General features: G+C 45.2%; 1 protein-coding gene across 8 annotated transcripts in view; it reads left to right on the top strand.

The window, feature by feature from the left end:
* The window catches only part of NEK11 (NIMA related kinase 11), a 167475-nt gene that overhangs the window by 105705 nt on the left and 37423 nt on the right, over window positions 1-24347 (top strand). For 6 of the 8 annotated variants that reach the window (XM_036332642.1, XM_036332643.1, XM_036332639.1 and 3 more), the window contains 2 exons: window positions 8065-8240; window positions 18042-18129. In XM_036332642.1, coding sequence (XP_036188535.1) covers window positions 8065-8240; window positions 18042-18129 — 264 coding nt within the window. Of the gene's footprint in view, window positions 1-8064; window positions 8241-18041; window positions 18130-21428; window positions 21506-24347 lie in introns of all 8 variants that reach the window. The other 2 variants (XR_004971563.1, XR_004971564.1) reach the window with 2 other exon arrangements.

The raw sequence follows: 24347 nt of genomic DNA, 5'->3' as shown, positions 1-24347 counted from the left end.
AGAAAAACTCACCGCGGAACCTGCTATATATTAAAAAGGCACTGTACTGTACCGAACAGCCTTCCATACAGATAGAGTCATGAGTATACATTTTGTTTATGGAAATTATTTCTTTTCACAGCCTCATATGTGATGCTGGAGGCTGAGCTAATCAACATGGCTAATTTTAGCCTTAGTTTTGAGTGTTTATTTTAGGAAAGGTCATGGTACTGGTGTTACCTATAGCTTATGATGTGAGAAAAGAAAGCATCAGAAAGATTCAAAACCAAGCACCTGCTGTACCACCACCGCCCCCCCCCCCCAGCCTGTAAACATACTGTTTGGATTTGAGATTTGGTTCCACTTCCAGTGGTGATATGATCAGTAAAGTGGGCTTGTTAAAGGAGCGAAGTCGGAGCCCAGCTGGCGTGGCGCAGTGGTTGAGTGTCGACCTATGACCAGGAGGTCATGGTTCGATTCCTGGTCCTGAGTTTCGGGCTTGATCCCCAGTGGGGGGCGTGTAGGAGGCAGCCAATTAATGATTCTCTCTCAACATTGATGTTTCTGTCTCTCTCTCCCTTCCTCTCTGAAATCAATAAAAAAAAAAAAAAAATTTTTTTTTTTTAAAAGGAATGAAGTTGGAAGTAAGAATGGATTCAGGGGGAAATGTAGAGAGTCCTGGTTACAAAAGCCAAGTTTGTGATCTAAGAACCATCTAGAAAGCATCATAAAGTTAACGCTGCCTGGACCCGGCCCAGGGCTACCCAGTCAGAACCCCTGTTGGTGCCCACCTCTAACTAAGCGCCTCCTTACTCACTGGCAGGCGGCAGGTCTGAAAGGTGGGTCGCGGCCAGTGATAGAAAGCCTAGGCCGCCACGCTGAAGATTTTGTACTCAATGTATTGGCAGTGGGGGAGCCACTGGAGGAGGAGAGAGCACGGTGAGTACTTTAGGCAAGATTTGTTACGGGCTTGATCCCCAGTGGGGGGCGGGTAAGATGTGAGAGGCCGTAGATGGGAGGCAATCGCAAGGGCTGAGTATTAAAAGGTACCTGGACTGTACATTTCTCCCTCGGAGTATGAGTGTGTTGATTTCACTCTTCCCTGGACTGAACATTGGTTCAAAATGTTCCATAGCAAATATGCGGCTGCACTGAACGTTATGGTGATTGAAAATTCCAGTCATTTTTCATGAGCCCCTCAGCAGGCTCTTTGTAATGAAATGGAGATGCGGCTGCCATTTGAAATAGGGAGTAGAGGCCATGGTATCCCTAACAGGGGATGAGTCATCATGGGAAATAATGATCGCTGTGCTTAGGGCTCGCCCTCCCCCTCTGAGCTCCAGTGAGCAATCCTAAGGGCTGCGGTGGGAGCGAGGACACCGTAAGCACCCTGTTCCAGGCCCAGCCGGTGACTCACGCACAACTTTGATAGACGGTTGGTGGGTCGCAGCAAGAGACAGACGGCGTTCACACACTGAAAAGGAGAAACATAGCCCAGTGTGTGTTGACGTTTAGGAATTGACAGAATGCCTTTTCCAAAACAGCAGAGTTCCCGTCAGTCCTTCTCTTCTAATAATTCAGGGGAAGAGAGATCCAGAGGTGAGAGACTGCGTACCTCTGTGAGCCTCCGGGACGATGGAAGGCTGGGCTTTTAGGAATGATGCTGATCTGTGTGGTGGAATTCAGTGTCTCTGCATTTATTCTGTAGCCTCAACTGTTGTTTGAAGGTGGAATGCCATGTAATTTAACCTGTGGTATCAGCGAGAGAAACGATACCTTTCTAAAGAAGGGGTTTATCATATAAACTGCTGGTTGAGGGCTTGCACTTGGAGAATTGCATTCCCTTCTGTGGTGCCACCTTTATTTATATATATATCAGTCCTTGGTTACATTTTTCCCCCTCCTCTTTGGATCATAAGCCTTAGAGTAGTGACTTCTGGAGCAGGCTAACTTAGAAGTTGAGGGATGAGACCTTTACACGGAGAAGTAATTTGCATGTATGAGATAGGAAGGTGTTTTTTAGGTATGTTACAGGCTTACTTCAAACCACTTAACTTATGCTCCAAAGTAATTGTAATTTAATGTTGGTAGTATAGCAAATTATGAATAGTTTTAATTGTATGTTTAAAAGTCATATGTTCACAAGCTTAAATCTGGATATCAGAACTTAAGCAATTCTTGAAATGTATGAATGTCTCCTTAATACACTGATCACAGAGTGGAAAAAAAAAAAGTGTGTGAGTGAGTCCATTGGGTTTCCCAAATCGCAAGTCACTTGGCCACTGAGCTCAGCAAACGTTAATTCATTCTGACACTGTCATTAGCTGTGTAAGGAGGGCAGGGCGATCGTGCAGCCAGAGCAGAGTCTGGGGCCCTGGACGGAGCCACAGTGTCACAGTGAGTGTCATCCCCTCTGGGTCATCTGAGTCCGCGAACTTGGCAGGCTTGTGGGATAGAGCTGGCAACATGAGTATGAAGAAGACTTTTTTGCTGTTCAAAGCTATGACTTCCTCTGAAATATAAATTCAAGGTACATGGGAAAGAGGGAAGGGAGCAGGACTCTTAAGAAGAAAAATTTCTATCTCCACCTCCTCCTTTCTCTTGCCCCCCCCCAAAAAAAAGAGATTAGGAAATCCTTTACTTAAGATACTATGTGCTACTTTGAAAGTCCTATTTCTCAGAGACTTAGGCATTCACTGATTCAGTAAGAAGACTACGTGTCTGCTTTGAGCCGTGGGATGGAAACACCATGGTAAACGGGATGGGCCTGGCTCCTGCCCCCCAGGAGCTTGCTCCCTACTGGGGATGCCGTAGAAACTGTTTTCATTTGAGCAGCTATTAAGTGCCAGTCCTTGTACTAAATTATTGGTTCTCAAACTCAAGTGCGCGTCAGGATCCCTGGAGGGCTTGTTAGAACACAGACTGCGTGGCCCTCACCCAGTTCTGATTCACTGGGTCTGGGGGGCCTGAGAATCTAATAGGATTCCAGGCGATGCTGTTGCTGCTCTGGGGACCACCCTTTGAGAACCATTCTGCTAAAGTCTTTGCATGCATTTGCTCAAGGCACACCAATGGTTAGAATCATTTAGGATGATGGTGGGTACCCAGGCTGAGATAGTCCTTTTACATAATGAAATTCCTTTAAAGGAAACTTGGTTTTGTCTTTAGGCACAGTTCTTGTCTTATTGTCTTAATCTTCTCTTTTTTTAAAAAAAAAAAAATTGAATGCATTTCCTGATCATTAAAAACGTTTAAAGAGCTAATGCAGTCATGAATAAATACTGGGGAATTTTTCATTAAGCAATTGCACTAGTATGGCATTTTTTTCCTGACGGTCCTATAAGACAGAGCAGTGGTTCTCAGCGTGTGTGCCATGCTAGCAGCATCATTAGGAATGTGGAATCTTGGGCCCCGCCGCAGACCTAGCAGTCTGAAACCTTGGGCCTGGGGCCAGGCGTCTGTGTCTAACAAGCCCTCCAGGTGGCAGGCTCCAGTTAGAGCACGTCTGAGGAGGAGGGTGGTGACAGCTGGGCTGTCTGAGGAGGAGGGTGGTGACAGCTGGGCTGAGCCTGAGTGAGGGCCCCTGGTGTTCAGTAGTCCCCACTCCCTGCAGACAGTCCAAGTTCAGTTTTGTATCTCATAAATCGAAAGTCTATCCCTTGTTCAACGTCTTTCAGGGTTAAGGGGAAGACAATCACGATTTTGTCTATGACCTGGTTTTACTAGCAAAGGTGAACATTTCTAGCTGATCCCAACATAGCACTAATTCGGTGGGGAAAAGATAAGGGTCAGGTGATTCGCATTCTAGTCTTGTGTCCACCATTCATGCAGCTGTGTGACGCTGGTTCCCCTTGAGCCTCGCTTTCACTATCTGGAAAATGAGATAAAAATGTTGTCCTGGTCTAACGTGAATAATTGTTGCAACGATCAAGTGGAACAATGAGTATGAATATGCTTTTACAAACTGTAAAGGGCTGTAACTTTGGGATACTGACTCAAAGCTTTGTTCTTCCCCAGCAGTAACATGGAAACAGTCCTCTGTAACTCCACTGAGACTGTGAGTGGTTGAGACAACCAGTGACACAAATCTCTTCTAAATAAAGTTATTTCTATTTTTGTCTAACATACAAAGGTCGTAAGATGTAGAGATATCATAGAGTCTTGTATGGGTTCCTGTAGTGCATCTATACAGTATATGATGGTACTTTTATTTGAACCTGTCACACCCTAGAACAGTGGTTTTCAAAGCGGGGCCCTCGGAGCAGCAGCATGAGCCTCGCCTGGGGAATTGTTAGAAAGGCACCTTTTCAGGCCTCACCCCAGACCTACTGACCCAGCCACTCCGGGTTGTAACAAGCCCTGTGGTTGCTCCCGGCGCTCACTTCCGTCTTACAGGAAGGAATGGATTTGGGTCTTAATTGAAGGATGTGACAAGAGCCTCCTTTTCCCGGAACAGGGTGATTGCTTCTCTTTGTCTCCAGCATGGATTTGCAATCACTGTCCTCGCTCAGGCAGCCAATATTGGGTTACTTCATCAGCGCACCCCATCACTGCCCGCCCAGTGGAGATCGGAATGCCGCTCGGTGCGTGTTACAGGCTGACTTCAGGGTGCGAGGAAATTAAAGCTATTTATCACAGACCATTTTTCCCTCCGTGACAGGGGGAATGAGCCTTAGCCGAAGAAGGCTTCGCACGGCCCACGGACAGAGAGCACACGGCGTGGTGAACACACTTTCATTTCTTTGGACTCTTCCCTTTGAAAGCGAACCCTGTTCTGAGCTGCACCAAGTTAATGGTGCCTAAGAAAAACGGGCTGGATTCATCCCGGTCCGTTGCATGACTTAGGCAAATGTGGTAGAATGGCACTTTCTCCCTGGCCTTTCTTTCCTTCCCCTCTCTCCTTCCTGGGAGGGGACGCTTGGGGAGAGAGGGACAGGGACTAAGACATGCACACGGAGCCTGTTAGCTGGAGGAAGGTTGGTGCGTGTGGCATGCTGTGGATCTGGCCTATGGTGGCTCTGGCAAGAAGGGTCTGCCGGAGCATAGCCACAGGCGTTTATCTGTGCATCGTCTGTGTCTGCTTTCAGGCGGCAGAGCTGGGTAGTTACGGCAGTGACTGTATAACTGCCAACCTATCATTTTGACGGCTCAGCCCTTTACAGAACCAGTTCCTTAACCCCTGTTGCAGAGGTTCCTTCTGAGCTGCCTGGAGGGAGCCAGTGGAGCCAATGGGCAGGAAGGACAAAGGGAGAGCAGAGGTGGGATGCCTGGGTCCCTCTGGAGCCAGCAGAGGGAGGCCAGGGAAAGGCGGCGTTCCTTACTGCCTGTTTGAGTTGGGTATGGATTTTGAGAAGTGATTCTATTTAAAATTTTTAACTCAATATATGCTTATGATTGTCAAATATTTATGTTTCTTCCTGGGGTGGAAGAAATATTAGACACGTGCAGGGTTTTATGTTAAATCCTAGTGAGTAGCATTTATTGGCTACCTACCATGTGCAGAGCACTTTGCATTCATTATACTCTTTAATCTTCACAACAGTTCTGTGAGATGGGTACTATCATCCCCATTTTACAGATGAGGAAACCGAAGTGCAGAAAATTTAAATATCGCCTAATTTTTTGAAGCTGGTGGTAGAGGCTTGATTTAAATGCAGGTTTTTGTGTGTATGTGTGTTTTTACGCCAAAGCCATCGTTATAAATTAGTATTTTTCAAAATGTGGAGTGAGAAATCAGTTTAGCAAGTTGCAACTGGCATTTAAAAACAAACTGAAGCCCTAGCTGGTTTGGCTCGGTGGCTAGAGCATCCGCCTGCGGACGGAAGGGTCCCAGGTTTGATTCCAGTCAAGGGCACATGCCCGGGTTGCAGGCTCGATCCCTAGTAGGAGTCATGCAGGAGGCAGCCAGTCAATGATTCTCTCTCATCATTGATGTTTCTATCTCTCTTACCCTCCTCATCCTCTCCCTTCCTCTCTGAAATGAATAAAAAATATTTAAAATAAAAAAATTAAAATAAATTTAAAAAACTGAATACAATGCAAAATACCAGAGTGTGTCAGATATAGTGTGGGTAAATCTTGATACATGAAACTTTGTTTCAATCATAAAAATATGTATATACAATACAGAGATATAGGCACATTTCTATGTATAAATGATATTTCTTAGTGTATCATGGTCAAGTTTGAAAGCAGATATTCTTGCCCAGAGTTGGTGAGGGGGGAATGAATAGAGAGAAGGAGGGCAAGAGGGAGAAAATATGAATGAGTATCTGTCCAAAAGACAGACTGGGTGGGTGGATGAGGAAGTGGGAAGGCTTAGGGAGAGAGAGAATGGATGACTCTCTGAAAGTGACGCAGAAATTCAAGGAGAGTGGGAGGGGGAGGAAGAGAGGTAGGAAGTCACATGGTTTTGTCTGCCATTCCATTCAGCAAACATATGTCCCTACTTAAGGTAAAAGCTGGGGACCTGAAGTGGCCTCTTGGTAGATTTTAATTTTCATATACTTCCCTTGCTGCGATCTGCTTGCGGTTGTGAGTGTGAATCAAATAAAGAATGTTATGAAACATTGCCCCCAATACAAACCGTCTATTTCATCTGCTGCTTAACGGAAACTCAGTGATCTGAAGGGAAAACAGTCTGTGTCTGAGTTATGGGGAGAAATTATGAGATTCACGACACGCCCCTTCCTAAGGAATTGGCAAAGGCAGTTTGAATATATGTCATTTTTATCTTTTGAGCCAACGAGTTTTGACTCCACAGCACTGCCTCTTATGGTTTATGGGAAACCGCCAGTAGCAAAGATGTCAAAGTATTTCATTGTCAGGGAATTCTACAGTCGCTAGTATTTTACTTTCAAAGGAATATGGAATCAGTTCACTTAAAATCTGTTTTTACAGATGTGGACATTAAGTGAACATTTGTGTAAAATGTTCCTGTATCAGATGCTTTCATAAGAATCATATTATTGAATCTTCATCGCTACCCTGCTGAGCAGCCTTATGTCAGTTTTCCTGGAGAAATCAGAGCTCAGCAAGTCCAAATCCCTTGTCCAGGTTCTCATCTAAGAGGGGGTAGAGCTAGAGTCAAACCTTGATTCTTTGATCCCAAATTCCATATTTTTCCCATTAGACAAAAATTGGCAACAAAAGGATGAAAAGCAGTGCTGGATGTTATAATTTAGAAGAATCATTTATTTATAATTCAGAGTATGGTACAAAGCCTAGAATGCCCACAGTTTGATTGTGCTGAGGTGTCCTTATGTCATTTCCTCCTGTCTCCAACGGTATTTCTCCATTTCCAGGCCCCGTTGACAAAGTGGAGATGCTGTCATCACTGTGCTTTTTTTGTGATCCATTCTTGGTCTTTCTTGGCTGAGACCATGATACGCACCAGCTGTATTCTTAGCTTAGAATCATATTAGATCAGGTAACGCGGGTAGCCACATCTTGGCTTCAGCTCAGCGGGTGATCGTCTCTTCTTCTTCTCTTTTCATTTTGTTTTTAAATAAGTGGCCTGAGTGCATCTGAGTAAGTAGGGCCCTGGAGTAAACTTTATCTCAAAGGCTTCACAGCTTGTTAGGGAAAATCTCAACTTTCTCCTCAGCTTGCCGCATGCCATTCTCTATACCCCATCCATCTTGCCTGGTCTCACCACCAGTATTTTCTTTAAAAAGTAAATTCCCAGGACGAGTGTTGGCCTAGTTCCACTACAACTGCCTCCGTAAAACTTCTTGTGGGTGAGTAACCGGGTCCTGCAGCCAAGCGCCCGTCCCGCTCCTGCCCCGAGTCCCCTCTTTTGTAATACGATCTTGGTCCAAAGGTGTAAGAGGAGATGGTTGCTTCTTATTTATTGGTTTTATTCCTGCATCTTAAAAACGTGCTTGCAAACAGTCGCTGCTCCCTTCCCCTGCCTGCTGAGTATTTGTTACTTTCAGCCAGTTCCTTTCAGAAGCTACTTTACACTCCAGGGGAGCTCTGTCAGTACCAACAAAATGTAGATCTCGCGGGGAAACTCCGGGATCCGAGCCTCGTTATAATCGTAATGACTGGTGGGACGTGATCTCTGTTTATTCTGTGTCTCAGGGATCCCGGAAGACCCGCGTGTAGCTGAGGAGTATTATGCTGACACGTTTGACTCCTGTTCTGAAGAGAGTGAGGAGGAGGAGGAGGAGGAGGAGGAGGAAGAAACGGTGTTGGCAGGACTGGAGGCCGAGGTCAGGGACAAGGGACCCCAGCCTGATTGCAGAGCAAACCAACAGGTACGGGCGGCTGCCCCCAAAAGAGGTGGACTGTCTGGGCTGTGCCTCCCCGAGAGAATCAAGGAAGTCTTGATTCCTGGAAATGGGAGAGGGGGGACCAGGGTTTATTGTAAAGGCTGCCGCTGATGAGTCTTGGTTTTCAATGTCCAGGGGCAGGCAGAGCCCCTTGGAATGCCGAGAATCTGGTCTGGGCCATGTTGATGAGGGAAGGGCTGGAGTAGCCAGTACTTATTAGGGGGCAGGAGTGGGAGAAACACGCTGCAGTGTACACTGAGGAGCACCCCTGTACAGCTTTGAACAAACAATGCAGGGGTCTCATGAGCAGGGAAAAGGGGTACTTTCCTTCCTGATAATCAGGTTTGTGAGTCCCATCTCGATGCACCAATTCGTTCTGGGGATGAGGCCCAGGGATCCTGCACTTCGGGGTGATCTTCCTGGCCAGTGTTCACCTCTGAGGGCCCATTCTGACATGCAGCACTGAGGCCTCTGGGTAAACGCCCTGCCCATAGATCTCCTTAACTAGAGCAAGACTAAGCCCCACGTGGGCCCTAGGCCACGAAACAGCCTGGTGTGGGATTTCTCTGTGCTGTGTCTGCAGGAGAGGGAAGAGCAGGGGTGAGTGAGGAGAAAGCAGGTGACCTTGGGCAACTTATGCTCAGATACTTCATTTTCTTCTTAGGCCGTGATTAGTAACCTTTCCAGCCCTGAACTTCCTAAGGAAAGAAGCTTTTTACTGACTGGGAACCATCAAGATAGTAAAATAAATGTCCATCAATGGCGCCTGTGTCCATACGCACATAATTCAGGACGGTGGTGGCTGGAGTGGAGAAAAGGTTTACATAAGGCATTCAACCATTTAATGAAGACTAACTAATATATCATAATATTCAGTAAACAAATGAGAAATGTTCTCAGGTTCTTTATAAGAGAGGCAGGGAGACGGGAACTAGCACAGCATGGCTATGGGGCTGAGCAGAGAAAGGGATGAGGGAAGAGGGAGAAGGAAGAGCTAAAGAAAGGATGAGAGAGAGAAATTAAGAGACAAACACTTGAAGAGAGAAACAAACAAATGAGGAAAATACAGAGTCAGGTGGAGGCTATTCAGAATGCCAAAATCAAACCACTTGCCTTATTCCGTTTCTGCATTTTTGTCCTCTGGACTCTGGTGAACAATAGCACCTCCTTCCACATAGTACAGTGCAGTTTCCATTTGCTTCTGTGCCACCATCCAAAACAACTGGACAGATGTCACTACATAATTACAGAGCCATCCTTCGGTACCTGTGGTGGCAAAACTCATGATATGTAATATGTACACTCAACTTTTGCCCAAAGCATCAAGGGGTAACATTTTAGTTATTAATCTTATTACTTAAAAATGTTTTATAATAAAATAAAACCAGCTCAGAAAACTACACAAATCAAATAGATGGCAAACGCCACCCCAGTCAAGAAGTAGAGCCTTGCTAGCCACTCTGGAAGTCCCATCTTTGGCATTCTTGTGGGAACATGGGGTTGGAAATCATACTGCCTGTATGAGTCTAGCCTTTGCCACTTGCAGGTTATGTGACCTTATGCAAGTTACTAACCTTCATTGTGCCTCCATGTTCTAATCTGTAAAATGGGAGAATAGTGGTTCCAACTTCATAGAGTAGCTTTGAGGATTAAATAGAGTCATCAGTGCTATATACTTAGAATAGTCTCCAGAATTTGCTGTTATTATGATGAAGTTCTCCAGCCATCTTATGGCCTTTTTATGATACTGCCAAAATTCTTCAATGTTAAAGTGAGATTTTACAGCTGTAGTATAAGAAATAACCGTTCTTGTTTCTTAGGGTCGGAGATAAAGATAGGGCAGCAGTGTCGCTCTCTGGGCTGTGCACCTGTCACATGTGATGTGATAGGCGGTGGTTGATTTTTAATAAATCTGCTGGGATGAGATGCTAAGCTCTCCCATATCCATGATGGTATTTTGTGTTACAAAATCCTGTTGGGTCATTGTTCTGATCCCTTTTTCCAGATGAGGAAACTGAATTTCTGAGAGAAATAACTTGTCCGGGGCCACACAGCCAGGGAAGGGTCAGAGCCATGCTTCGGGCCCAGATCTGGCACGTTCCTAAGGCAGTGCTTTTTCTAGTACAAAAGGTATATCCCCCTGGAGTGGAACTCACAATAAAGTTGTATTAGAGACAGGTCATTACAACCCCATTTGTTTTTCCTCATAATTAGATGTACTTTCCCTCCTCAAAGGTGCTGGCTGTGAGGTGGTGATGGGGCCAACCCTGGCTTTTTTAGGTTATTTTATTAGCAACACACAAATTACAGTGACAAAACTGTGTCGAGACCCAGTCACTGTTGGCTTGGTGAACTGAGAAAAACCTGTGGCCGTCTCTGGGGCTCACCTCTTCTCCGCTCTCCTCCTTTTGCCCTTCACCCCTCAGTGTGCCAGGGTCCACTTAGGTCAAGCATGTCCAACTCACGGCCCGCGGGCCACCTGCCTCATTTATTTGGCCTGTGTTACCCTTTGAGTTTGACATGCTTGACAGGTGATCATCACACTTGTGGCTCTTAGGTGAGTATTCAGATCAAAGTGGATTCGCCTTCCTTCAGATGGGCCAAAAGTCTCACAGTTTTTATTTTGATGACAGAAGAGCCTTCTAAAAGGAAAACAGCTGTGGGCTTTGCTGGGATTGATTGCTGGTCCCTTGTGCCACCTGTGACCATCTTTTCAGCAGCATTGTCTCCAAAACAGTTTTATTAAGTAGCTAATTGCTGCTGACTGTCAGCTGCTTCTTTGCTGCAGTAAGTAGAACATCAATAACTCCTCTATGTCGGTCACTGTCATAATGGTGGTAGCTTTTCTGTGAGGCCTGTGGTCACTGAATTGGAACCAGCCTCTGAGCCCTCAGGGAACACAGTTTGTGGCTGTCATCATAACAGGGTTCCCAGCGGTATCCATGGGACCTGCCACTGGCAGGGTGTCGTGTGCTCTAATGGACATGTTTTAGGGCTGAAGACTGATGGGTAGACCCTTCTGTCTTCCCCTTACTGCCTTGAGCATCATTTCCCCACCCACGCGCACCAGCAGTCTCCATTCTAGCCAGACCGTAATGACCTGCCACAGAACTCCCTCAAGAAAGGCTGCTTAGTGAGTGTGGCCTTGACAGATGCTTGCCTTCAGGCTCTTAAGCCCAGGATGTTTGTTCTTGCTGAGATAAAGGGCTGCAGAGGCCCATTTTCCCAGCTAATGCTGAAGTTTTCAGTACGTTTCCCCCAAATCCTCCAGAGGTTTTGAAATTCTCTGCACAGTGAAGCATTAGGAAAAGCAGGAATGATCTGCAAGGACTGGTGCCACAGGGCAGAGAAATGGATGCGGTCCAGGCAAGGCCCACACTACCCAGGACTCGGCTCAGGTCGTCAGGAGAGTAGGTGCTGCTCAGCGTGTCCTCTGGGGGTGGGGTCATCAGTTCAATCCCATCGTAATTATTATAACAGTAACGGCTAACACTTCCGGAGCCTTCATTCTGTGCCCAGTACTTTACATGCTGTCAGTTCAGAGCCTCTGGGAAGCCGATAACAAGACAGAATCAGAAATGAGAGAAATGCCTATGAGGTAGGCTAGAGACCTCAAGCCCCGATGCCAGTCTGCATATTTGCAGACAAGGATGGAAGGAAGGAAGGATTGGATGAGGCCTCTAACTGGGGTGTGATTCTGAAAATGTGTCCTGGTCCATAGAAAGGAGGGAAGTCCTCACTGGGCAGGAACGTCCTGGCTCTTTTATCCCCATCGTGCTCGCACTGGCCGGGAGCCACCTGGGAGGAATGTGGCCCTGGCGTGGACACTGCATTGGATCCTAAGACGCAGCAGCTGGAGGCCGTGAGCCCTCTACGCAGCTTGCAGCAGGCTCACTCTTGAATATAGGTATCTAAGCAGCACACCTCGCGGCTGCCACAGCCGCATCACTTCATTTAATTCTTGAACAACCTTTTGATGGGTGTTGAGCAGCATCAAACGAGACTCTGGCTGGAATTCAAATGAGGCCGAGGGTGATGGTGAGGCAGAAGGTGAGGGTGGAGAAAGGAGGAGACCATGAGGTAGGGACTTCCGGCCATCGGGCCTGACATTTCAATCAGGAAGTGAGTGCCCAAGTGAGAGTGTTTGGTGTTTAAAACAGGAACAGAGCTAGACGAGTCAGCAGTAGTGATCTGCAACAAAGACCGATGCGTCATGAGGGCTGCCTTTGGAACACGAAAATCTTCCTCCGCTTATTCCTGGCAAACCTTCCTTGAATTGCAGGACTGTCTTCCCTCGACTGGTGGGCACGAGGCATGTAAGGAGATAAGCAGTTAATCGAGAGCAATTGAGCTGTCGGGAGGCGGGGATTGATGGGAGGCAGCCTCCCTCCGCCTGTGGGAACCCCCGAGCTATTGCAGCAGGGGGGTACCAGGCTCACCAGCTTCCCAAACCCATCGCCCGAGTTCTGGGTGGACGTCGTGGTGCCGCTCTATCAGCCTGTCTTCTCCCATCTTTCACACGTCCAACCTGTAGCCCAAAATGTCTTAAGCATTCTGTATTGGACGCCTAGGAATGTCTTAGAAACCCTAAAGCAGCCCCCCCACCCCCAAGATACTGACGGCTGTGCCTGGGGCATTAATGAGAGACAGCTGCAGGTAGCGGTTTTAATAATGCAGAGTAAACAGGGTGTTAGCAATGGACACATTGACAGTCACGTCTCAGTGACTCCGAATTCGGTGACAGAGGTGTTCGCTGTGATGGGAGCCAGGGGGCCTGCGTACAGCCCGAGTTTCACAGATGTGGCTCTGCTCCATCCTGACACACACTTTAGCCTTTGCTCCTGGCAGAGGCCTCCGTTGACAGTGAGACAGGAGTAGAGGCCAGCTTCCTGAGTTCAGGGCCGCCCCCACAAAGCGGCCGCTGTCCTATGGCTTTGTGCTAAGATGCGTCCTCTGACTTCCCACGAAGTATGAATGCAGATAAGCAAGGGCTTGGCTTCTAAAGAGATCAGACCGAGTTGTGGAAGGTTCACCTGAGTAGGAAATGGATAAGGTCCCCTCGGTGTTTTGGTTTCTGGAACTTACGACAGTTTTCAGGGCTGTCTGCGGATGTGGTTTGAAGGACAGTGGACAAGAGCTTGGTAAAGCAACTTGCAGAAAAGGAGGTAGGTGGGCTGTTGCTTGGATCAATGACACACCACGTATTCGAGTGTTCTAGGCACTGGATTTATGGTGGTGAACAAAACAGACCCAGTCGCACCTGCATGGGCATCTCACACCGGCTCACGTACTTACATAGTGTCCATGGATTGTCAACTCCCAAATACCTGTCCTCCATTCTTCAACTCTCTCTCAGACGTCTAGACTCACACATCCAGGCTGCCCAGAGTGGGGCCATGTGGACTTCTAGTAGATGTCCTGGACTGAGCATGTCCACAGTGAACTAATATCCCAGCCCCATCCGAATCTGCTCCTCCTGAGCAAAATCAGTTAACAAACAAAATAGAAACAGACTCAAAGATACAGAGAGCAGACTAACTGCTGTCAGAGGAGAGAGGCACTGGGGGACTGGGTGAAAAAGGTGAAGGGATTAAGCAAAGAAAAAAACACCTCCTAGACACAGACAACAGAATAATGATTACCAGAGGGAAAGGGGCATGGAGGTGGTAGAGTAGGGTAAAGGGGAATAAATGGTGACGGAAGAAGAATTGACTTGGGGTGCTGAACACACAATACAATATACAGATGATGTATTGTAGAACTGTACACCTGAAACCTATGTCACCCCAATAAATTCAACAATAATGTCTTAAAAAGGAGAAAAAAGAATCGATATTCGTATACATATAATGACACATGTAAGTCCTTAGCCTGCATCAAGACCACTTTTTCAGCTTCTCGTGGCCTGTGTGTGACTTTTCAGCTTCAGGAAGATCCTGGGTGTCTCAAATGAGGCCCCTCAGGAAAAAACAAGGCAAGTCCAGAATGACTGAGCACTCGCTCGTATCCACTGACATAAGGGACCCTTGAATGTGAGGCCCGAGGGAGCTGAAGCTGAGCTCCTGCCTGTGGCTGGGGCCATCATGGAAGCTTTTACATCCACTCTGTACACATTCATAGATCTCCGCCTGCTGGGCTGTTCAGCAGACAGAGAACTCGGTGTCAGGCCCGCAGCCCACCACGAAGGCAACCGTTCCCACTCGTTCCGAGCAGCTTTCAGCCCCGGAAACGGAAGACACTTTGTAGCTGTGACCCTGTGTCTGTGTCTGTGTCGATGTCTGTCCAGCCTTTGGGAGTCAGCCCACCTGCCAGGAGCGTGCTGAGGACCCACGTTCTGCTTAAACTCCTCTGTAGAACCTGCACTTGGAAGATTTTTTTTTATTTTTAATATATTTTATTGATTTTTTACAGAGAGGAAGGGAGAGAGATAGAGAGTTAGAAACATCGAAGAGAGAGAAACATTGATCAGCTGCCTCCTGCACACCTCCTACTGGGGATGTGCCCGCAACCAAGGTACATGCCCTTGACCGGAGTTGAACCTGGGACCTTTCAGTCCGCAGGCCGACGCTCTATCCACTGAGCCAAACCGGTTAGGGCTGCATTTGGAAGCTTTTGATGTAGAACCCAGCCTTCCCACCCAGGCCTCTCTAGCTGTGCTTTGTTTCCAGGCTGCATTATATTTCATGTATACCAAGGCTTTGTTCTTAGGCCTTCTTCTGGAGTGTGTACCTTGTTTCTTTCAATAATATCATGAGCTCCTCTGGCTTAGGAGCCCTGCCTTCCACAATATGTGTGTGTAATGGCTAAGAAGAGTTCAGGCTCTAGAGCAGGGGTTCTCAACCTTCTGGCCCTTTAAACACAGTTCCTCATGTTGTGACCCAACCATAAAATTATTTTTGTTGCTACTTCATAACTGTAGTGTTGCTACTGTTATAATGCGTAATGTAAATATCTGATATGCAGGATGGTCTTAGGCGACCCCTGTGAAAGGGTCGTTCGACCGCCAAAGGGGTCGTGACCCACAGGTTGAGAACCGCTGCTCTAGAGACTCACTGCCTGTTCCACCTCTTACTAGTTGCATGACCTTAGTCATATTATGGAAGCTATTTGTGCCTCAGTTTTCTCAACTGTTAAATGGGGAGAAAAACTCCACACCTGGTAGAGTTTAAATAAATGAATACATGTGAGTTGGCACAACATGGCACATAGAAGACCTTAATAAAAGTTAGTGAATACTAACTTTCATTCACTCACTGAATCGTTCATTCTATATTATTAGGATGATTTGTTCCCTCCCACACCCCTGTACAGCGTTTCCTAACCTCAGTGTTAGGAAGATGTTACTGACATGTGCCAGCCAGCAGGTGCTCCCTACAGCCCTGTCTCTGGTTCGTGCTGTTTCTGTTGCATTGACTCAACTCAAATGCTTATTGAGCATCTCCATGCTCAGCGGCAGGCACAGTGACTGGAACTTTTTAATTTTTTTGTGTCTGTCCCTTTCCCGTCCCATCTTCTATCCTATCCAACTTTCTGATTTCATTCATTAGGTGTTTCCAACAAGCCGTACAATGTACCAAAGGATCTTTATTTCAGTTGCTTCTCATAAGAGCCCTGTGTGAGGTGGAGGCCATTATTTTCCTCACTTTACAATTACAGAGACCTAGACCTGCAGAGGCTTATGGACTGGCCAGGGCTACAGAATTAAAAAGTAGGATGTCCTCCTCCACTTTGCTGAACTCTGAGTAGGGGAGAACCCTTCTATCGGGAGGCTGTAGCCCAAAGAGTCGGTGCCATTCTTGTTTTACCTCCTTGCCAATCACAGCAGCTGGAAGAGGCCTGCCCAGACTCAGTACTTGTCATGTGCCAGGGGCCCTGCTGGGCACTGGGGACATAAAAATAGAAAAAAGTTGGCCAGGGACTTCAATTTGTTCAGTGTCTCAGTTATCGTTTACTGTGTAACAAAACACCCCAAAACCGAGTGGCTTCAAACAATGATTTATCCTTTCTCATGATTCTGAGAATTGTCTGGATTCATGAGGCAGTTCTTCTGCTCCACGTGATACTGTTTAAAGTCACTCACGTGGCTGAGAGCTTGGGGTCCAAGGTGCCTCACTTACATGCCTGACAGGTGGTGCTGGCTGTTGGCTGGGGGCTCTGTTTTCCTCCATGTGGCTTCTCACGATCCGGGGCCTCTTGCCATGATCCCTCCAGTAGGATAGCCTGCACTTCCTTATGTAGTCCTTGTCTTCCAGAGAGTAAAAAGGGAAGCCACATGATCTCTTGAAGGCCTAGTTACAGAGGTCACTCGGCACCCCTTCTGCTGCATTCTGTGGCCCAAGGCAAGTTGCAGGGCCAACTCAGTGGGGAAAGGGACTCTACCTCTGGTGAGAGATCGGAGCGCAGGGATGGGAGGGATGGCTGTCGCCATCCTTGAAAACAACCTGCCACACTCTGTCCATCTCGCTCTTTAGCCTGAAGAACAGGGTGTCGGAGCAGAAAGGCTCCCTGACCATGTAGGTCTGCAGATGCAGAAACTTAGACCCAGGAAGCCGAGCTGCTTGGCAGAGGCCAGCACCTTCGGTGGGAGAGCCGGCTTAGAACCCGGCTTGCCTGGTTGGTATCATCGCTGCACATGCGGCGTGTGCTTTGCTTTCCCTGCAGCAGCGGGTGTCTCTGCTAAGCTCCTCCCTGGCTCGAGGCTGTCCCGGTTAAGTTTGGAGACTACAAGGTGCAGAAGAAGGGAGAGACCTGCTTTTCTTCTTCTGTTTCTGTGCCTGGTCCCTGCCTCCCTGTTCCTGGGCTGGGCACCAGGGCCTGCAACTCGTGCCTTTGGCCTCCCTGACCAGCCGTGACCCTGCATGCCTCCCTCATCATGGCCTTTCCTGTACATGTGGAACGTGAAGTGACACTGGTTTTACCACATGCAGGAGAAGTGGCTGCCCGAACCCACCAGCTGTTATAAAATGAAACCCAACGTATTCAGATAGTGCTTTGAGTAGTTTATTATACTACAGTACATTTTTTCTAAAATCCAAAATTACTGCAATATAAACCGTATTGCTTGTTTTGAAATGGAGCAGGTGAGCCATAAATTATTAATTTCTCTCAGAATAACCACAGACGTGAAAGTAATTAAGAGATTCCATTTTCCCAGAGCATTGTGATGCTGTTTTGAATATTTCCGGCCTCCTGGGTAAAGGACAGATATTTACTTTGTATTAAAGGTAATGTTTGTTATCAAATACAGTCAGACTCATGGGGGTGCCTGACTCTTACTGAGGGTTAAGGTAAATAACCTCCGTTGAGGCAGTGCTTAGATTTATGACTCCTTGAAGACCATGCATTTCCAAGGAAGAGCTGGTAGAAACACTCTCTAGGAAAAAAATATTCACTTGGTTCCTACTGTAGTGAGTAGATTAGAGATTGCATAAAACTGTGTTTTTTAATTCACTGTAATTGCATTTAGCATTTTATAAGTTAAATAAGTCATATTGTTTATTATTAAAATTCAGAAAAGGCATGAGCACACAAAGGATAAAATAAAGATCACCCATAACCCCACCTTATAGTCAAAGCCACTGTTACCATTTTAGTGTATGTTCTTCCCGTCAGAGAGAGAGAGAGAATAAGGGAGATAGGGGAGAGAGAGATGTTTTTCTTTTTTTAAAAAAAAAGTGGGGGGGAATCATACTGTAAAATAATTTTGCAACCAGATTTTTGTGTTTAGTTTTGCCTAAATGTGGCAAGAACATTTTTCACGTCATTAAATAGCCTTCTCTTCTACAGGGAAGTGAATCTGTCTTGTCTTGGCAGCGCAGTGATACTGAGTCGCTGGTCAGGTGTTTGGAGAGCGTCCTGGGTGGCACCTCTCTGGGTAAGTTTCTTCATTCCCAACTACAGTGATACTTGCAGACTCAGTGGGCCATCCGAGAAATAGGACGCGTAGGGTTCTCACGGATATTTCAGTCCAGCCTCCTAATTTTCCAGCGGCAGAAACTGAGGCCAACAGAGGCCCTGTCTGGCCAGGGACCTGGGATTCTCAAAGAAGAATTGTTTGTTGTTGTCAGTGACCCTCAGTCTCCGAGGATGACCCAGGGGTAGCCCAGCAGAGCTTACTGTCGGTTTTATAGGTTTCTTTGAAGGGAGGTCTGTTCACCTCACTCCTGTAGAAACAGGCACACTCAGTCAGGCTGAGGGGACCGTCACGCTGAAGGTCAGGCAGTTATTGGAAGAGATTGGGTCTGAAAACAAAGCCGAAATTTCTTTAGCATCGTCAGTCTCCATATATGAGATGGCTGCACTCCAAGAATAAAGCCTTATTTCGTAGTTTCTACTTTTTGAAATCCAAAAGCCAACTATGATAATGTCTAGCATTGGATGATAAACTATCATTTAAACATTTTTTAATTGTATGACCAAAAGCCATCTCTTCCAAGGGAATGGCAGGCATAAACATGACATTGTCAGGGGTGCAAGCATTTTTCACTGTTTTACTCGGAGCTCTCTGCACAACGTGTGGCCCTTTTCTAGCTTATTCCCATCTCTGTGTGCGAAGCCTCAGTGATCACGCAGCGCCCTGATTTTTCCTCACCCCCTTCTTCCCTACAAGTGTTTATAAAGCACATATGATAAGCCAGATGTTGCAGAGTGATGATGAAAACAAGGTCCCTGTCTTAATGAGCTCCCAGTGTAGTCAGGGCATTGTGATGAAGACAACACGTACTGTGAGTGAGCCAAGTGGAGGGCAGAGGTCCACTCTGGGGTGCAGCCTGGGGAAGGCTTCACAGAGGAGGGGAAGCTTTGTCATTTCCTGTTCCTGTGAGGGCAGCACAAGATCTCATTCACTGTAGTATCCTCAGAATCTAACCCATATGCTGGCACATAGTATTTTTAAAATAATCATTTAATGAATAAATGAAAAGATGAGTAGAGTTACCAATTGGTCAGGAGGGGGAAGCATTCTCTAGAAAGGATCAAGCAGCGTGAAGGCTCAGAGGTATGAAGTAACTGAGTATATGCATGGAACTATCAAGAATTTTGATGCTGCTGGAATAGAAGGTGTGAGGAAGGGATAAGCAAACCTGGGCCAAGGCCATGGAGAATCTTGTTTGCCAGGTTAAGGAGCTTGATCTTTCCCCTCCGGATTAGGATACCACTGGTTTTTAAGCAAATCAGAAAAGATCACCTTTAACAAACAATAAGGAGGATGCTTTGAAAGGAGTGACCTGAGGTGGGGAATTGGATATGAGTTCTCATTTCACAGACAGCAGATGGTGTTACTATAGTAACCATTCAGGCCCATCACTAAGTAAGGACAGAAGATGACCTTTGTCTTCCTTCTCATCACACTTAGAAAAGAAAATTCTGTCAATTTATTTCTTAGTAACCAGACTATGAACCAAGAGAGCATATGAAGTTTAACTTTTTTTATGTTTGAGAATTTAGCTGTACTTCTAGAGAGAACTCATCAGCAGAATGACACAAGTCCCTGGTAAATTGTATTTATTAAAAGACTTGTTTTATAGATCTAAACTGGATATTGTCACAGAAGTACTTAAAACAGATACTACTTCAACATCTCTCTGCCTATTAAGATTCCTTTGGTGTATTGATATGTTTGGCTTTTTGAGAATTGTTACCCCTCAATTCTTCCAATGAACTTTGATAATAACTATTTAATCTCTACTAAACAATGTGACTGATACACACCAGAGAAGGCAACAGGGTTTACGGAACCCTTAGGAACTCCTTTGCTTAAGCTCTTCAAACTCTAAGCCGATAAGTATAGGGATGACTGACAGGCATTTAACCTTGCACTACTGTGTTTTTCATCTTGACAGAAAAGAATGTCTCAAAATAATTACAATGATTCCAACATAGTGGTTTATCTTTGGTTACTGACATGTTGAAACCACTACTTTTGACTCATAAACCACTTGGGTCGTTCTGATGTGAATGCACAATATTTGTTTGCCACTATCCCTTCTGTTTATGCCTTAGAGAACATTAATAATTTCTATAAATTCTTTAAAACTTGAAAAGATGCAACAAATTAGAATTAGTGTCAATTTACAGAGAACCTGCTATCTGTCTGTTACCATACCAGACCATTCATTTGGCAGATATGTGGTGATGGGAGCAGGGAAAAGGCTTTGTGCTATAAATAAATCCCTAAAACAATATTAATACTCATTCTTGGTAGTAAACTCTTAGCAAAGGATATTGTATATTACTGTTAGCTAGGGAAAAAGTTCCACTGATATCAGCAATCATGCCCTCATTTATTACTCATACATTATGATTTCAACAAAGTTAACATGCTCTGCAGAGGAATGGTATTAGCTCACAATGATGCCTTAGGCCTGATCCTGCCACTGAAAGCATAGATTTCAGAGGGGAACTAAGACAAGAGCCTAAATAACTATATAACAAGAGAGCAAGGATTCCCAAAATGAGGATATTGCTTTTAGTTGGGGGATAGAAGTCATCAGGGAAGCTTGAAGGAGATAGAAACATCTGGAGCTCATTCTTGATAGAAGGATGAATTTGGCCAAGGGGAGATGCAGGCTTTGCTGGGGAGTGGACAGCAGTTCCACTTGGTGTTATTTGCCTGAATCATCACACTTGTGAATATGGCATGAACTATCTTGGTAGCTAATTTTTAGTATTTTTCCTAAACAAATAAAGCCTTCTTTTCCTTGAAAAATGTGTTTACTAGGATCTTTAATATCCAGCACCCTTTTGTGTGGAGAAGAATGTTCACTACTATTTGCACTGGACATAACATTCAGTATATTAGGTTAAATTTATTATAAAGATAATACTACTGCCTTGTCTATCATATGTGTTACAATTTTTAACTGATAACTGATTATTTTATGTTTATTGTTTCTTTGGGGGTTTTTTTTGGTAAAGGAAATTTTTTATTTTTTATGTAGGAAAATAAGACTGAACTTTATTTATAGAGTCTAGCTTCCTGTGTTTTTTTAAAAAAGAGTTTTTGTATAGGCTCCAAAATTTTCTTCTAGGACTTTTATTGTCTTATTTTTCACATGAGGTTTTTTTATACCCATAGAATTTATTTTTTTCCATTTAATTTAAATTTCCCTTTTTGTGATATCACAACTCCTGGATATTGTCTTTTTCTGACTCTCTTTTGGTCTGCTCATCTAGCTCCTTAATCTTCTATCAACACCAGACCGGTCTAATTCCAGAGCCTTTACGGGATGTTTTAGTATCTGACAGGACAGGTAACTATGCACCCTTCTGTTCATAGAGCGCAATTGGGCATTTCTTGGCCCAGAACCACTGTAGGGTACACAAGGAATAGCAAACATAGTTCATGTTTTCAAAGAACTTCTGGGCGCAATTCAGCATCTGTAGACCAGATGGCTAGAACTTCGGGCAGGAGGTAATGAACACCAGATGAGGGAGTCAGACCGCGTGGACTAGGCAAGTTCTCAAACTATAGCGAGCATCAGAATCACCAGCTTGCCGGCCCCAACACTCGAGGTTCTGACTCAGTTGGTTTGGGGGTGGGCCTGAGAATCTGCATTTCTAACAAGTGCCCAGGTGATGCTGATGCTATGGTCCAGGAACTGCACTTTAAAAACCATTGGACTAGGAAACCAGTGAAGAAAGTCTTCTCTTCCATCTAAGGCTTTTTTTTTTAAATGCCTATTTTTGACAAATTTTAATAAATTGAATCAAGGTTTTAGTAAAGGCATCTCACATCCCATCTTCAATATATGTATGACCCCACAAAGAGAGTGTTACTGACAACCTAGAAAAATGTTTTCTTCCAACATTTAGTTATACTAACCTGAAAGAATGAAATATTTTTGACCCAGCAAGTCTATGTCTAGGAATTTATCTTAGAGAACAATCAGAGTTGGAAATAAAAATAAATATACAAGGATTCTCATGGCAGTATCGTTTACAAGAGGGGAAAATTGGAGTCAAAATAAATGCCTTACAATGGGGTTTAGTATGTCTTCTAGAACAAAGAAGTTCTTTACACTTTATTAAAAATGATGATATAGTTACATATGCATTGGCATGAAAGGTGAGTATGTGTGTTGATACACACATTCTCTCTCTCTCACACACACACACACACACATGCATTTGGACATACCAACGTGTCAATAATGGTTCTCTGAGTGACTTTCCTCTCTGTGTTTTCTAATTTGTGAACAATGAACATGGATGACTTCTTTTCTACTAAAACCGTGGTCGGCAAACCGTGGCTTGTGAGCCACATGTGGCTATTTGGCCCCTTGAGTGTGGCTCTTCCACAAAATACCACGTGCAGGCACGCACATACAGTGTGATTGAAACTTCGTGGCCCATGCACAGAAGTTGGTATTTTGTGAAAGAGCCACACTCAAGGGGCCAAAGAGCCGCATGTGGCTCGCGAGCCTCGGTTTGCTGAGCTGCAGTTTGCCGACCACTGTACTAAAAGAACAGGGAAGTATTGATGCACTTAAGTAATTTAGTCAGTCTTGAAGCCAGCCCAACCTGCCATTACATAAAAGCCGATTTTGTTTCTAAAGCTAAGAATCTCCACGTTGGAACTCTACAATAAAACTCCTCAAACACTGGCTTCTGTCTCCATGGGGTAACCACACCCAAAAGAGTTAGGATCTGGCTTTTACAAACCTCTTCTTAACCTGTATACACATTTGATTGCTTATTAATAAAACAAACAAGACACTCCCTCTTTTTTATTTTTTATTTCTCTTTACTGATAGGTGCTATTCTTAGAGGTTTTGTCTGATATATTCGAAAGGAAATGAGCATTTTCAAGCCCATGAACTCCTATTGTTTTTAATCTTCCACACAATTTGGTTGAATATTTGTTGCATGAAATAACCACGTAGTAAAAATAGAAACTTTATAGATTTCCTATCTTCTGGTATTTATTATCTCCCCTGCGAGTAGCAAGTTTGTTTTTCTGAGCTGACCCAGTTTTATTTTAATTTCATTTTGGTGGAGGCAATGGGGCGCCGTTTATTTATTGAAAAACTGCTTGTGCGAAGCACTGGGTGGGGGGTGCCACGTGGGTGACAGAGGCAATTTACCTTGCTCCTTCACCAACAACAAAGCACCTTTTTAAAAAATTCTTTATTGTTGAAAGTATTACATATGCCCCTTTTACCCCCATTGACCTCCTCCAGCCCAGCCCCACCCCCCTTCCCAGGCCTTCACCACCCTATTGTCTGTGTCCATGGGTTATGCATATATGCATACAATACAAGGTCTTTAGTTGATTACCTCCCACCCACCCACCCTCCCCTACCTTCCCTCTGACCTTCCACAGTCTGTTCCATGTTTCTATGTCTCTGGAAACAAAGCACCTTTATAGAGATCATTGCATTTAAGCTTCACTAGAGTCCCCCCAAATTATTTTTTGTACAGGTGAAGAAAGTGAGTCATAGGAGTTTGGTGACTTACCAAACATCAGAGACTCAAACTCCAGACCTCTAAGGCAAATCACACACTCCTCCTGATGTGCCCAGCTCCCTTCCTCCTGGAAGCTTCTGGAGTGTTCTCTCTCTCCTTTGACCTTGGGCAGTCACACAGCTTCTCTTGGCCTCACTTCCCGCCCATAAGATGACGGCATTTGACTTAAAGGTCTCTGGTCACCTCCAGCTCAGAATCATGATGCTCTCCATCATGTAGGTCGGGTTTGGTAAACCACAGACCACAGGCCGAATCGGCTCACCACCTGTTTTTGTAAATGGAATCTTACTTGAAATCGTTCACTTATCTGTTGTCTATGGCTGTTTTCATGCTGTAACGGCAGAGCTGAGTGGTTGCAACAGAGATTGTTTGGCCTGTAAGACCTAAAATATGTATTACTCGGCCCTTTACAGAAAAAGTTTGCCAACCTCTCGGCCAATCTTTGATCTTGAGCTACTCTGAAGAGTAGGAGCATATGGGCCATGAGAACATGTCTTTGCAGTGATGTGGGCAAAGAGGGGTGTCTTCAAATCATAGTTATTTCCTGGGTGTTCCTTAGGTAATGGAGAGTTAGAGGGTTAAAAGGAGATTAGGTGGGAAGCAGCGTTTGTGCTGTGCACCGAGGGC

Source organism: Myotis myotis, unplaced genomic scaffold, assembly GCF_014108235.1.
Source record: "Myotis myotis isolate mMyoMyo1 unplaced genomic scaffold, mMyoMyo1.p scaffold_m19_p_13, whole genome shotgun sequence".
NCBI classification, from domain to species: Eukaryota; Metazoa; Chordata; class Mammalia; order Chiroptera; family Vespertilionidae; genus Myotis; species Myotis myotis.
The sequence above is the reverse complement of the archived record's forward strand: the minus strand, read 5'-3'. Positions and strand labels throughout refer to the sequence as shown.